Source organism: Thamnophis elegans, chromosome 11 (assembly GCF_009769535.1).
Source record: "Thamnophis elegans isolate rThaEle1 chromosome 11, rThaEle1.pri, whole genome shotgun sequence".
NCBI lineage: Eukaryota > Metazoa > Chordata > Lepidosauria > Squamata > Colubridae > Thamnophis > Thamnophis elegans.
Window position 1 is genome coordinate 34746793 of NC_045551.1, and position 15808 is coordinate 34762600.

General features: G+C 40.7%; 1 protein-coding gene across 1 annotated transcript; it reads left to right on the top strand.

The window, feature by feature from the left end:
• The first annotated feature begins 488 nt into the window (after positions 1-488).
• On the top strand, positions 489-13522 carry LOC116515112 (acetylserotonin O-methyltransferase-like). Its single transcript, XM_032227023.1, is given in 9 exon segments — positions 489-519; positions 522-559; positions 3627-3801; positions 4847-4976; positions 7922-7990; positions 8416-8534; positions 10993-11133; positions 11323-11445; positions 13314-13522. Coding segments are annotated over 9 exon segments (1035 nt in total).
• The last annotated feature ends 2286 nt before the right edge of the window (positions 13523-15808 follow it).

The following is a 15808-nucleotide window of genomic DNA, read 5'->3' on the forward strand; positions in this document are numbered from 1 at the left end:
TAAAGAAATGCTTAAGATGCTTGGCTGGAAATGAACAAATCCCTTTCAGAATTTCCCTTTCTTTCACTAGCTTTGTTTTGTTTGTGGGGATGGCCTCATATTCTCTCTGGATTGTTTTTATTGCTTGCCATTCAGATTGAACATTTACATCTTAGAAAGGCAACTCCATCCTCCAAATTTATACTTTTTAGAGCTATGTCATGGTTTTCTTAAGGTGTGCCAACCAGACCTGCATATAAGCTTCCTGGTTTTCAGGTCTCTCCATGAGAGCACCTGTCCTCTAATACCAGGGCAGCTCAATTTATTCAGGAGCCTTTGCTGAAGGACTCTTGAAAACCTTCTAAGTGTGCCATGGTTCTCTCTTTATTAATGCTTTCCATACTTTATCCTGGGACATCTTATGGACACCTATATTTTGCCAATTTCAGGAATACCAAATATTTTGGCTGAAGGAAGGTTCTTTTGGTCAACGAGAGAAGCCAAGAACAATGAGTTCACTAGAAGAAATTGAAAACATTCAAACATTGTTAGCTACCAGCATTCATTTATAACTTTTAAGGTAAGATGGGTTAGTATTTCCAAATATGAACACTTAACTTTGAAAATACAAAAGACCTTCCATTTCTCAGCTTCTTAATGGTTTAAAAACAATAGAATCACCAAAGTTTATGTTGTAATGAAAGAGTCAGCTATTAAATGGCTGCAAGATTTTTTCTTGTGTCTTCTGAGCGGACAAGCTTCATTGGATATCTGTAGGTTAGTTTCCTGGCTCAAATATGCTCTTCTTTTGCCAATAAGAAACTAAAAATAAGTTTATAAAATTTGATTACACCATGATAGGTGTAATAAGGTAAATTCCTTAGTAGGTTTTCATAACATCGTTTTTTATTACCAGATGATTAAAGCTTCATGTTTGTTACAGAATTTCCACATCCTATGGACTAACATTGATCTCCACGAATAATCTTCCACCAATTTACTAAATAGATTTAGATTTAGATTTTTAGATTTTATCAATATTTGTAGGCCGCCCTTTTCCCTGAGGGGACTCAGGGCGGCTCACATAAAATCAGGGAGGGGGAATACAAACATTGACATAGAGACATATAATAAAATAGCAAGCAACATACATTCATCATTCGGGAGGGGCGCCTATCCTTGTCCCCAGGCCTGACGGGCTAGCCAGTTCTTAAGGGCTGTGCGGAAGGCCTGGACAGTGGAGAGGGTATGAATCTCCACGGGGAGCTCGTTCCAAAGGGTCGGGGCTACTACTGAGAAGGCCCTCCTCCTTGTAGTTGCCAGCCGGCACTGGCTGGCCGATGGAATACGGAGGAGGCCTAATCTATGAGATCTTATTGGTCGCAGGGAGGTAATTGGCAGAAGGCGGTCTCTCAAGTATCCAGATCCACTACCATGCAGGGCTTTATGGGTGACTAATAACACCTTGAAGCGCATCCGGAGATCGACAGGTAGCCAGCGCAGCTCGCGGAGGATAGGTGTTATGTGGGTGAACCGAGGTGCACCCACGATCACTCGCGCGGCCGCGTTCTGTACTAGCTGAAGTCGCCGGATGCTCTTCAAGGGCAGCCCCATGTAGAGCACATTGCAGTATTCCAGCCTAGAGGTCACAAGGGCCCGAGTGACTGTTGTGAGAGCCTCCCGATTCAGGTAGGGTCGCAACTGGCGCACCAGGCGAACCTGGGCGAATGCCCCCCTGGTCACAGCCGTCAAGTGGTGGTCAAACGATAGCTGTGGATCCAGGAGGACTCCCAAGTTGCGAACCCTCTCTGAGGGGTATAGAATTTGACCCCCCAGCCTGAGTGATGGAATATTGATCGAATCTTTGGGAGGGAAGCACAACAGCCACTCGGTCTTTTCTGGGTTGAGCACAAGCTTGTTAACCCTCATCCAGTCCATAACGGCCTCAAGGCCTCGGTTCATCACGTCTGCCGCTTCATTGAGTTGGCACGGGGCGGACAGATACAGCTGGGTATCATCCGCATATTGATGGTATCTGATCCCGTGCCTGCGGATGATCTCTCCCAGCGGTTTCATGTAGATGTTGAATAGTAGGGGGGATAAGACCGAGCCCTGAGGCACCCCATAAGTTAGGGGCCTAGGGGACGATCTCTGCCCCCCCACTAACACCGACTGCAACCTGTCCGAGAGGTAGGAGGAGAACCACCGCAACACGGCGCCTCCCACTCCCACCTCCCGCAGTCGTCGCAGAAGGATACCATGGTCGATGGTATCGAAAGCCGCTGAGAGGTCAAGGAGGACCAGGATGGAGGAATGTCCTCCATCTCTGGCTCTCCAGAGATCATCGGTCAATGCGACCAAAGCGGTTTCTGTGCTGTAACCGGGTCTGAAGCCTGACTGGAAGGGGTCGAGATAGTTTGCTTCCTCCAAGGACCGTTGGAGCTGGAAGGCCACCACCTTCTCAACAACCTTCCCAAGGAAGGGAAGGTTGGAGACTGGGCGATAGTTATTAAGAACAGCTGGATCCAGAGATGGTTTCTTTAGGAGGGGTCTCACCACCGCCGCTTTCAGTGCGGCAGGGAAGTTCCCCTCCCGAAGAGAGGCGGTAACAACCGCCTGGATCCAGCCTCGTGTCACCTCACTGCTGTTAGTAACCAGCCATGAGGGACACGGGTCCAGTACACAGGTGGAGGCACTTACAGCCCTCATGGCCTTGTCCACATCCCCGGGGGTAACATCCTGAAACTCAACCCAGAGATGTTCTACTTGATCCTCCTGTGCCTCGGCTGGAACTGCGGGGATGGAGTCCAAGTCCGACCGAAACCGAGCAATTTTGTCTGCTAAGAATTGGGCATAGTCCTCAGCTCTGCCCTGCAAGGGTTCCCCCGCTTCCCTTTTATTCAATAGGGAGCGGGTTATCCTAAACAGGGCGGCTGGGCGGGACTCAGCGGACGCAACCAAGGTGGCTATGTGAGATCTTTTCGCTGCCCTAAGTGCCCTGGTGTATTCCTTGGTGCAGGTGGTTACCATTGCTCGGCTCGATTCGGACTTATCGGACCTCCATCTAATAATCTAGTGACTGTATATTTTCCTGCATGTTTTAACTCTAATCTTGCAACAAAAACTAGATGTGGGGTTTCAGCAATGTTTACTATAATAGATAGGAGGTTCAACATTTATTATTGTATTAATTTAATTAGTATTCATAAAGCATTAAACAATTTTAACTCTGCAAACTATTGTGACAATAAGGTGAATAATACTTCTTAATAGTTGTGAAAACAATAGAATCACCAAAGTTTATGTTGTAATTTGCTAAAGAATTTAATGATTGTACATCCTTCTTCATGTTTTTGACTCTAATATTGCAACAGTCTATATCTGTCCTATATCTAATCCCTGAGTTTAGAAATTTATTTGCTAAATTGGGTTGAATTTATTTCAGGAAATTTTGAATTCTAAATGTGGGGTCTCAACAGTGTTTATTATAGTAGAAGGCAGCTTCAACATTTATTCTTGTATTGGTTTAATTACATGTGTAGCCCTGCTTGATTCGTTCTTCGGTAAACCACACAAATAGATTCTGGGATTGTTGGATGTGAACTGAGAGGAAAGCCATGGCTTTTTTTCTTGCTGTTTCTTCCTAGATCATTTCAACTGCCTGTGAACTGGGTGTCTTTGATCTGCTGAGAGAGTCGAGGGAACAGCTGTCTTCCACAACTATTGCGGAACGCTTGAGCACCAGCCCCATCGGGATGCAGAGGCTGCTGGAGGCCTGTGTGGGGTTAAAGCTCCTGACACTGGAGTGCAAAGATGGCAAAGGTAATCTTGTGAAAAGGAGGGCGCAAATGGAATGTCCATCAATTATTCCATAATAATAGGCAATACATGACTGCACCTGTTGAGCTTGACAGATCCAAGAGTTTGCAGAAGGGGAGATTCCAGAAATCACATGCCAGAAAGCTGGTACAGTGAGACCTTTGGGTCCTAAATGGCTCAGACCATGAACAATGCGAGTGTCGACTGAAAAATCCGCTAAATCTACTAAATCCACTTCACTCAGGTCACAAACACATCCTCAGGTGCTGAATAAACATAGCCGCAGCAATTTCCCCTTCTGTGCCGTTTTCTTTAATGTGTGCCCCTGCGCAGTCTGTCTTTCTTCTGGTCATGACCAAATTGGGTGCTGACCGAAGTCTGGAACGGATTACAGTCGGCACCCGAGGTCGCACTGTATGGTATGTAGTAACTGGATTTGTCTCTGTATTTTTATGTGTTGATCAGTTTATCACTTTCTTTGAGATTTGGTCCAGTCTGCTTCACAGCAACTTTTTGGTCTTACCACTGTTTTATATCCATTCTTGGAAAGTCATATAAACCAGAAGAGTAAAACTTTGGCATGTTGAGTTGGTGTCCCTGGTTATTTCAAAACAAAACCAACGTTGCTTCCAAACCATGACCATTACTGTACTATGGGACTGAACCAATTTTCAAAATGAAATTATATCCAAATTCTAAATCAGATGAAATGTGGAGGGGGAAAAACAGCCATTGCACTTGGCCAAATGACAGGTCCTTGCAGATTCTGTGGCAAGGTTTTCAGAAGAGGTTTACTATTGCCTCCTTCCTAGAGTTGAGAGAAAATGACCAGCCCAAAAAGCTTGCTTTGTGTGTAATGTGACACAGGACTTATAGTCTCCAAGAAATTTAGCATCATACCTTAACCACTACATCAAACTGGCTCTCATATTATTATGATATGCTTGAGATAAATACAGCATAATCTGTTTTTAAAGAAGTAGACTAAGACACTATAGTGAATTGAAAGATAATTTACATGCAATGATACCAGTATTTTTTTTTTTAGATCTTTATGGAAACACAGACTTTACTAATCTCTACCTGGTCAAATCAAGCCCAAAGTCTCAGTATTATTCCATGAAGTTCTATTCTGAAGTTATGTATCCATCAATGCAACATTTGCCTGATGCTGTGAGGTAAACAGACCTAGCACCGGACTAGTGAACTAAAATAAATAAAGTTAGAGCATGAAAAATCATCCTTCACATTCTGGATGTTGAATATAACATTAACACACATATTTCCTTAATTGCAATGGCACTGGATTATTATCACTGAATTTTCCCGTTCAGATAAAAAGAAATTATTTCATATTTTCCTTCTCTTAAAAAAATGAAGGACCATGTTCTCCCTTTCTGGGTTGTTTTAGAGTCTCTCTCCTCCCATTTCAAAACATGAGATATACACTATTGTTGTAAAGTCCTACATAGGGACATGTGTTATTATTTCCTCACAGCTTTAATCAGATCTCAGTTAATTAGTATTAAAATATTTAATAGCAGCATTCACAGAATCAGGTTGACCATGAATGCTCTCATAAAAATTATGTTGAGCTGTATCTGATTATTCCTTGGGTTGGAGATTCACAAATCTCAGATCTATGGAGAACAGGTACCCAAACAGTGAGAAAAAAGGAAAAAACCAGAAGAAAATTGTTGTTCAATAACAATTGGTTTCTTATTTCTTCATAAAAATGTGTTTCCTTTTGCCAACAAAACTATGACTATCTTCATATAGTCACCATATCCTGAACTGACTTAAGGAGTTATTATCCTTTAATGGTACACTTAAAGACATTATTAAGGAAATTATTTATTAATCCTTATTAAATTGGAATTCTCTAAATCATATGTGCCAAAATGAAAATACAACAGCAGTAAATTACAGACAGCCATTATGATGCTCCTCAGAATTTCCCCTCTATTGTAATTGGTACCAACATTAAAAAGTTTTACAGAAGAAAAACTTGAACAGAAACCCAAACTCTAATAATAAAAGCCAGAAAAGGAAACATTTAGAGTTATGCCATGGAGTCATTTCATTAAGAAGAACTTTAAAGTTTATGACTGATCGGTAACCTTTTGTAAATAGGAGGACTGGAGTTACTGGCTTGAATGATGTTTTCAGATGTATGTTATGGGATTTAACAATATTCAGCTAATTTTTCTGTAGCGCTAACCCTCGTAAGGGCCCCTGGAGTCTGGGTTCTCCTGGCCCTCTTCATATGGCTGCCAGTCCAATCTGGTCCCTCTCTGATGCACTTCAACTTCCCAGGGTCAAGTGATGGGGTAGTGGTCAGCCTCCTCTCAGCAGGCAGGTCACGAATGAGGTGGTATTCAGGTGGCTGCTTGGAGCTTCTTCCTTTTTCTCTATCTTCACTCTCTCCTGAACTGTCTGCTGGGCTCTCCTTCCACAGCCTCTGCTCCTTCATAGTTTCCTCTGCTTGCCTCCTTTCACTCAAACTCTTCTCTCCCTGAAGCTTGGCCCACAGAAGCCTCTGCTACATCCTATTCCCTTATCTCCCTCAGGCTTGGCCCACAGAAGACTCTGCTGTCCTATTCCCCTATTTCCCCTCTTTTTCCCTTGGTCTCACTTCCACTCTCCCTGCTTCCTGCTCCTTTCCTTCCCTTTCCTTTTTTTCCTCTTCCCCCCAGCCAAGCCCCTCCTTTCCCCTCTTGTACTCCCTCTGTCCCCTCTGCTTCCTCCCAAACCCTCCTTTTATTCACTCCTCTCCCCCTGCTACATTTCAAAGAAAAATAAACAATGAAAATAGTGGTGTATTTTAATAATCTGCTTATTATATATAAGAATTTGGGTGTTAACATAATTTTTAAAATGTGAAAATGTCATCATATTCCATGTTACAAGTTCAAGCAGCAATTAGACTGGAATTTCCATCACTTAGTGGTGCTGTCATAAAGTGTGCTGTCAGGTGAATGTTCCTTAGCAACTGTTCTTCTAGCAATCTCGGTTTCCATTGTTATGTGAGGACTGTAGTTAATTGAGCAAGACCTTCATATGAATGTGACTTCCAACTTCCAGTCATAAACACCATTAATTCAATATTGTTGAAACTATGAATGGTTGCTAAACAAATTGTTGTAACCTGAGGACTACCTGTATATCACTCCAGCCTTCATAAGGTAGACCTTCCCTGTTTAGTATGCTAACTACTAGAATGACGATCCCCACCATATTAAAACTCTACAGGTTTTAGAAACCACTTGATTTAGGAACACTGAAATTTGCCTTTAAGGACTGCAAGGAGATCAACTCAGTGAATCTTAAAGATAATGAACTCTGACTATTCTTTGGAAGATCAGATACTGAAGTTAAAGCTCAAATACTCTGGCCACCAAAGGAAAAGAGAGGCCTCACTGGAAAAGACAGAAATGTTGGAAAGACTGAAGGCAAAAAGAGAAGGGGATGAAGGATGAGAATAGTTAGATAGTGTCAGCGGCTTAATGAATATGAGTTTGGGCAAACTCAGAGAAACAGTGGAGAATAGTGGGACCAGTTGTGCTATGCTCCATGGGGTTGTGAAGGATCAGACACAAACTAGTGACTGATTAATTGTTTAGCTACTCTATCCGATATAAATCTTAAAACAAAAAGATTTCAGGTTTTTCTTTTAATCTACAAATTCATCAACAATGAATTAATAAACCTGCTGAATTGAGATTGCCTCTGAATCTTTCTTTAAACCCAAATTATTAAATTATCACTTTAAAAAAAAATAGAGAAAACAAAGAATTTGTACCTGGTTTAAAAGGCAGCAATATAGAAGTGAGTTGGGTTCATTACCCTCATCATCTTTCTTCAATTAAGCTACCTAAACTATTTCAACTAAGCAATCTAAACTACCAGCCTGGTGTTCTTTAAGGCTTATTTCATGGTAGAGATGCATAAGATCGTTTTGCACCATACTTGAGAGAGTAAAGGAGTACTGGCTTAAAGGAAACCTTTATCATAAAATCTGATCTTTGAAAATCCTGTAAGACATTCAGGATCTACTTCTATGCAGAAGAAAATGCCAGGAGGATTCTCTTGTTTCTTTCTAACTTTTAAAAAATTCTTTTAGGAAAGGAAAAAATCAGATACCATCAATATATGGCTCTCCCTCAAACAAGATGTATGAGGTCATGTACAGGTAACATTTTTATTTTAGAGAATGGTCATTAGAGTAATTATTTTGTGGGAAACTAACCAATATGATTAATCTTCACCATCATATGATCCTGACTCATCACCATATTCAACTTCTCTTTTAGGGCACTGGAATATTGTTGGGGCACAACTAATTGACCAGGTGTTTCTTTTTTTATACAATGCACAGTTCTGCAGTTAGAGCACCTACACGAATCTGCTTTATTTCCAGAACATTATAACATTGTCAACCAAAATTGTACGACTGTTCCATGTATCACATGCAGATTTTTCCAAATTCTGATCAACATCATTTAAGTGATGCTGTAAAAAGAAGTCCTTTAATTCAAACATAAATAGATATGTAAAAACAATTAGAACAATAGCATTTCATAAAGTTATATTTAGAAATGTTTATTTTAATTCTAGATCAAAGGAAGAGTTACAAACCTTCTCCAATTTCATGAAGGAAATCTGGCCTGTGGTAGGAAGAGAAGTGCTTTCTGCCTTTGACCTCTCCCAGTTCCCACTCATTTGCGATCTGGGTGGTAAGTTCAGCCAGCGCTTTGCCATCCTCTTCACATGTTGGGACAATGGGCTGGATGGGTTCTTAACGTCTCTTACAAATTTTTTCATCTGCATTTGGAAAAGGAGAAATCCTTAGGAGATCAAAAACCACTTTAGGATGTCTACAGCAGACTCTGAGGAATAGTCCTGTTTTAGAGATGATTAACTGTCACTTTGACCTGATACAATATTACAGTCAGTGGAGAAATTGGCAGAGGCTGTTTGTATTGTATACCCAGCAACAGCCTGTGCTGCTGATTGGCTGGTCATTTGACAGTTGCTCTTACCAGCCTCTGATTGGCTGGTCAATTGACAGTTGCTTTGGGGTTCGAGTATAAATACCCTGGCCGTTGCAGGGAAGTTTTGAATCGCTGTCATCTATGTTTTAATAAAGATCTTGTTCCTCACATCCATGGCTCCTGCGTCCTTCCCTCAAGATACAACACTTGGCGACGAGGATGGGATTAGCGATTCCGCAGAGCCTGGAAAACAACAACGAAGCCAGTCAAGGCCCCGCGAAAATCAGACACAAAAGCCACAACAGAGAACCAATGGCCAGCATGTGCTCAGCAGCAGCAGTAGCCACCGTGAAGCCTTCTGTCTACGCCAACTTGAAGGACGAGCCACGCCAACTCCAAGGACGAGCCACAGACCGCAAAGGCCAACCTCGGCTGGAACTGCCTGCCTGCCTGCAGCCGCTGCTGCCTTCCATTCTCCTCACGGCTTCTATCTGCCTAATACAAACCGCTGCTCCACCAGGGCCCTTACAAAGCTGCCTGCCTCCCAAGGAGCAACTCTAGCAACTCTAGCCCTCAGAAGCCTGCCTGCTGCATTCCGAATGAGCTCAGGATCTCCAACGCCACCGCCTCCAGGGCCAGCTCCGCTCTCAACTCCAAAGCCAGTTCCGTTCTCCATCCGACGGCTCCGTTCTCAAACCGCCGTCTACAGAGCCTCAGAAGTCTGCCTCCAGCCAGCAAGAACCACCGCCGTTCTTCAAAGGAAGCTCCGCTCGGTCAGCCTACCCCTTCTCTGGAGCAGCCGTGGAACCCAGGGAACCTACCAGCAACAGCAGACTCTACCTGCATTAGATCGAGCAGACGTGGAGCCCAGGGCCGCCGCCCACATCCACAAAGTCGTTCAAAATAAAATCTCTCCTCCTACACAAACAAACCTCACAGCCATTCCTGCTCTCAGCAACCCCCCCAACAGAAACTGCAACGTCCAACCGAGGTTACCAACAGGCTTGGACTTCTTTGAGTTTCCCTCCATTTAAGCTCTCCAGCCTCCATGTCCGGAAAAAATTCGATAAGGTCTTGCCAAGCATGCGCAGAGCTTGAATATGCAAATATGAATACGCAAATATGAATATGCAAATGTGAATATGAAAATGTGAATATGAAAATGTGAATATCCAAATAACTGGGGGGAAGGAGAGAATTGTAAATGTTGAATTGTAAATGTTGAACATGAACACAAAAATGCAAATAAATAAACAGATAACACAAAACAGATAACACAAAAATGCAAACAAATAACATGCAAATTGATAACACAAAACAGATAACACAAAAATGCAAACAAATAACATGCAAATTGACAACACAAAAAATGCAAATAAATAACACGCAAATGGATGGTGATTCTTGCAAATAACTGGGGGGAAAGAGTATTGTATACCCAGCAACAGCCTGTGCTGCTGATTGGCTGGTCATTTGACAGTTGCTCTTACCAGCCTCTGATTGGCTGGTCAATTGACAGTTGCTTTGGGATTCGAGTATAAATACCCTGGCCGTTGCAGGGAAGTTTTGAATCGCTGTCATCTATGTTTTAATAAAGATCTTGTTCCTCACATCCATGGCTCCTGCGTCCTTCCCTCAAGATACAACAGTTTGAAAAGGAGAAACAGTCTTCTCCTCTTCCAATGCTGACCTAGTTGGAAAGAAACTGAAATCAGAGCATACCAGTAGCAGCGCATGAATAAAGGATCCTAAAACTGGATTTGCCTGTGAACATTTGGGGGACTGAAGATGATGTGGGATTTAGTCCACTTTGAAATTACGTTCAGTTTTTCACTGTTCAATCTGCACTGAATGGTGGTGCTTTTGGATATTTGGCATATTTAGTGCATCCATCCTGAGGAATTCTCATAGAATGGAGGACCAAAACAGTTGGAACGGACCTTGGAGGTCTTCTAATCCAAGCAGTATAGCCTACACCATTTCAGACAAATATTTCTTCAATCGCTTCTTAAAAACCTTCAATGTTGGAGAACTAACAACTTCTGGAGGCAAGTTGTTCCATTGATTAATTATTCTCTGTCAGGAAATTTCTCCTTAGTTCTAAGTTCCAATTACAGGCAGGTGGAAGCAGACAAAAAAGTGGGACATGTACAAAATTTTCTTCTGCAGTTCTTTAATTACATTTTGTGCTGTCTTTAAGGAAACACTGATGGTTTAGCTAAGGAATTGACTTCATTCTACCCAAAATGTGATGTGACCATTTTTAACCTCCCTGAAGTAGTGGAAGCCTCCAAGAACCATGGTTTGCCTTCGGAAGAGAGCAGGATCACTTTCCATGCAGGTAAAAGATGTGATGTTCCATGTGGGTTGAACTCATGTCTTGCTAAGCACAAGAAGCTTTTAAGGAGAGGAGATTATTCTGTCAGAATAATTATTTATTTATTATTTATTTAATAAATTTATAGGCCGCACAATCCCGAAGGACTCCGGAAGACATGGTGCTTTATGAGATTTCACTTATTTCTTGTAGGTGATTTTTTTAAAGATCCCATTCCTGAAGCGGACCTCTACATTTTGGCCAGGATTCTGCATAACTGGTCGGACGAGAAATGTTTACAGCTGTTATCCAAAGTTTACCAGGCCTGCAAACCTGGTAAGTATTCTTTAATCATAGAAAGTTAAATCTGCTAAGGAACTGGCAAAGTTCATACTTGGCTCAAGTTTTGAACTCCCCTAAATCTGGTGTCATTTCAAATTCACCATCCAGTTTTACTGGGAATTCAACTGGCATCTTAGAATAACTTATTTAGCTGCAGGACCAGAAAAATTCTGGTTCCAGTGTGACCCTTCCAGCTATTTCTGCTATACAACCCAAACAGCTTTTGTTGTGCAAATCAGATTCATTTCTATTTTAGTTGCTGTGCTACAAATGAAAAAGAACTCTCTTTATGTCCCTGTGGCTGTTTACTCGTTCTTGGCCTTTACTGCCTAGATATATGTTTGCAATCATTCTACATTTGCTGCAAAAATGACTAAATTGATAAGTAATAACTTCTTCATGGTGGAAGATTATAATAATAATAACCCCAGTGCGCCCCTACCTTGGTGTGGTTGTGGGGCTTGTATGCTATGATGAAACTGAGGGCTATGCCAGAGGATGGTTTCATCAGGGGAGTCAGACAAAGAATGTCTCTCCCCTAAAAAATATGGTGAGATGTAAATTACAGAAACCTGTACCAGTTCAGTGGTGTCTCAGGTCAGCAGGGACCATGCTAGTTGTTAGAGTCTTTGAACATCTGGTGAAAACTGGGCTATAGGACTCAGGACTGTTGGCTGAGTAACTAGGACCAGCAGCTGCAAAACTAATGGAAAGAAAAAAATGTTTACCTATTGCTAATATGCAGTGATTGGAAACAAAGAAATAATGATGTTATTACAGGTCAAGTCAAACAAGATGATGATATTTTAAATTAATGCACCAGTTCTGAAAAGAACAACATCCAGAATCAGAAATAACAGAACGGAGACTAGTATATCAATGACAATTTATAATATGAAATAAGGTATTCACAGAAACGGAATTGGAAGAACTGGGGAAATCTTCCCAGGGCAAAGAAATCAAGAGGCTCTGCAGAAGTAACACAGAGTATAGAGTCAATCAAGTCAGGGAGATTTGCCAGTAAGAGGATGGGCTCATTTTGGTCATATTTTGAGGACTATCTGGAAGGAATAGAAAAGGGGAATGACAAGACAAACTATTACATGGATGGTACACTAAAATTAGAAATATTCAGCAAGACTGGCCAATGGCTTAGACAAGAAAATTTTAATAAAGAGACAAAAGGACCAATTCTGACTGCTCAAGACCTAACCCTTAAGAAGAAATGCATTCAAAGCCAGAATTGAGAAGAGAACAATAGACAGCAAATGCCACCTGTACAAAAAAGGTGAAGAAGCAGTAGACCACCTAGTTGCCTACTGCAAGACTATCACAAAGACTGACTACAAATAAAAGCATGACAAAATAAGAACAATGTTGCATTGAAATATGTGCAAAAATATCATTTGCTTCAACCAAGAACAAATAGAAAATGAAGAAGCTAAAGAGCTCTGGGACTTCAGAATTCAAACAGAAAGGTACCTGCCACATATCATCCCAGACTTAACAACTGTTGATAAGAAAGATAAAAAAGTATGCAAAGTAGACCTTGCAAAACCTGGGGGCAACAAAGTAGAACAGAAAAAGCTTTACATGGTCAATGTCTTCAAAAGATTGAGGAAAGACTTGTATAATACTGTATTTAAAATATCTGCCAAGTGACAAACTATCCAAGAACAACAAAAAATTGACCTGTATTGTCTATTGGCAAGAATATATGTAACATATTTGAAAGAATGATTCATAACGTACAATTTGGGTATTTTCAAAATGTTATGAAATGTTCATTGGCTGCTGAAATAAGTACTATAGCAGCATTTTCTCATTTCTAAATATATATATTGAAATTTATTTTGAAACAGGTGGTGGTGTCTTAATAGTGGAAATGCTTCTTGATGAAGATAGAAGAGGGCCTTTAGCAACCCACTACTACTCGATATTAATGTTGCTCTACACTGAAGGGAGAGAATGGTCAGCATCCGAGTTTAATGTGCTCCTCTGCAAAGCTGGTTTCCAAAAAGTTGAGTTAAAGAAAGGAAGCCTCTTTCATAGTATTCTAGGAAGAAAATAATGTTGTCCTTGATTGCTTCCTGTTAAATGTTTAAGAGGAAATTGCAGAATCAAAGGGTTGATTACAAATATATTCTATTCTTTTTCCATGTCCACAGATTACATAGCTGATCCTTTTCTTATCACAAAATGGTTTCACCATAATTAGAGATCCCTGTTCATGGCTGCAAAAATCCTGAGAACCAATTCTGGGCAATAAAGAGATAGATGAAACTCTTATCATATGACAAAAATTAATCTCCTTATAGATATTTAGTTCTTCCAATTCTTACTTACAAAGGCAATATTCTTATACACATTAAACAAACAATAGAGTACAAGAGGAAATCTGAAGTCCAGATCAGGACTCTAACCTACACATATTGCTTTGCTAATTCAATATTGACAGCTCCTCTAAAAAGCATTTAAGCATAAGAAATTCTGCAACACACCGAATGCAATAGCTGTTGCACCACCGTTCTTGATGGTTGGTATGATATGTTTCTGCTGATATGCTGTATTTGGTTTTCACCAAACATGGCATTATGCATTATTGACTGACATCTCCATTTTGGTCCCAATCTAAGCCACACTACCATGTTCTTTTTAGAGATAAGAGACTTTCTTCTGGCAACCCTTTCAAACAGACCATAATTGTTCTGTCTTTTTTTAATTGTAGAAAACTGTCATGAACTTTAAAATTTAAATTTACCTACTTTTAAGAACTGCAAAGGGCCAGGTGATTCTTGCTATGTCGTGATACTTAAAACCACGAGCCTCAAAGACAGTGTGCTTTCTTTTTCATTTGACTTCCTTCATTAGCAATAATAAACAAATCAGCCACAAGTACAGAGATCCATAATTATCTCAGCGTTTCTTATTTACAATTTTTATTAAAACTTTTAAACAAGAAGATAAAAGCAAGCACAAACTACTACAAGGTAGGGAGGAAAATATGGAAAGATAGAAGAAAAAGAAAAAGATGCAAGAAAAGGGGAAAAGGTTAAAGAAAAATAGAAAAGAAAGAAAACAATATAAAGAAATGGCTTCTAAAATTCTTCACAGAAGTTACATGAGCAAATAGATTTTAACCCTCCCCATTTCAAATTACATCCTATTACTCAGAGGTGGGTTTCTGCCAGTTCGTCCCAGATTGGGCGAACCAGTAGTGGAGGCAGCAGGAAGCTCCGCCACCCTTTCGGATTGCGCAAGCATGCGAGCAAGCACTCATAAGCAAACTGGTAGTAAAATAAATTGAAACTCACCACTGATATTACGCTTATTTCTATTTCTGTTTTCCTATCTAATCATCAAAAGCTACAAGTTCATTTTTTTCATGCAAAATGCTGATAAGGGACTTCCAGTCAGCAATAAATGTTGATAATGTCTTTTGTCTTGTAGTTAAAACCCATCCCTCCCCTAGAAAAATGAAATATCCTAGGAAATATTGAAAAGGCAGAATATTACATTTCCCTGGATGTGAAAAGGGAGAAACATGTTTTAAAGACAAAGTAGCTCCCTCCAGATTCCTGCCCACGCCCTTTGTCAATGGGCCATTAAGATGCCCAAGCTAGGCTCTTTACATAATAAAGAGTTCTCTCCTTCGGCTCCAGGGTTATGGGATTAAGGCATGATTAGCCTTTACCCACTCACCACATGGCATCTGAGAACTCAACCAAACCTGGATTCAAAACGCAGCCTAGAGAGTTGCTCCTTCATGGCCCCATGGGAGTCTGACAACCAATAAGAATACATTTCTTATACAGGAACAGGAAACAGATAGGTGGGGCCAAACAGATTATAAAAAATCCTGCAAGCCCCTTCTTAGCTCTCTTCTTCTTCACCCAACATTGAAGCACACGATCACCTTTTCCGTTCAGGACTCAAGCCATGTGGTCCTGTCCATCTTTCCAAGCAGCCTCCATGTCTCCAGTGTCTTTTTCCCCACTTGGAGCCAAACCCAGAAGGACATTTCTTTCAACAGTCTGATCAAAGAAGTTGATTCATCCGTGGCAGCAAAATCTATCAACTTCACAAACTTTTGCTCCATAGTGGGTAGTGTTGAAACTTTCTATCTCGACATCGAGTAAACTCATTTCTGTGATAATATATTGAAATAATATTTCATGGCTTTTAATTATCTGAATATATCCAATGCAAAATCCATATCAAAGCAAGTAACTTTATTAAGCCAAGTCCAAAATGCTTCTGCTAGTTTGCGGCCTCAATTGTTGGTATTTAGATTGGGGGCTCATTCCCCACTATTTTTCTTTGTATTTAACGCAACTAATATATCATTCTTTTCTTT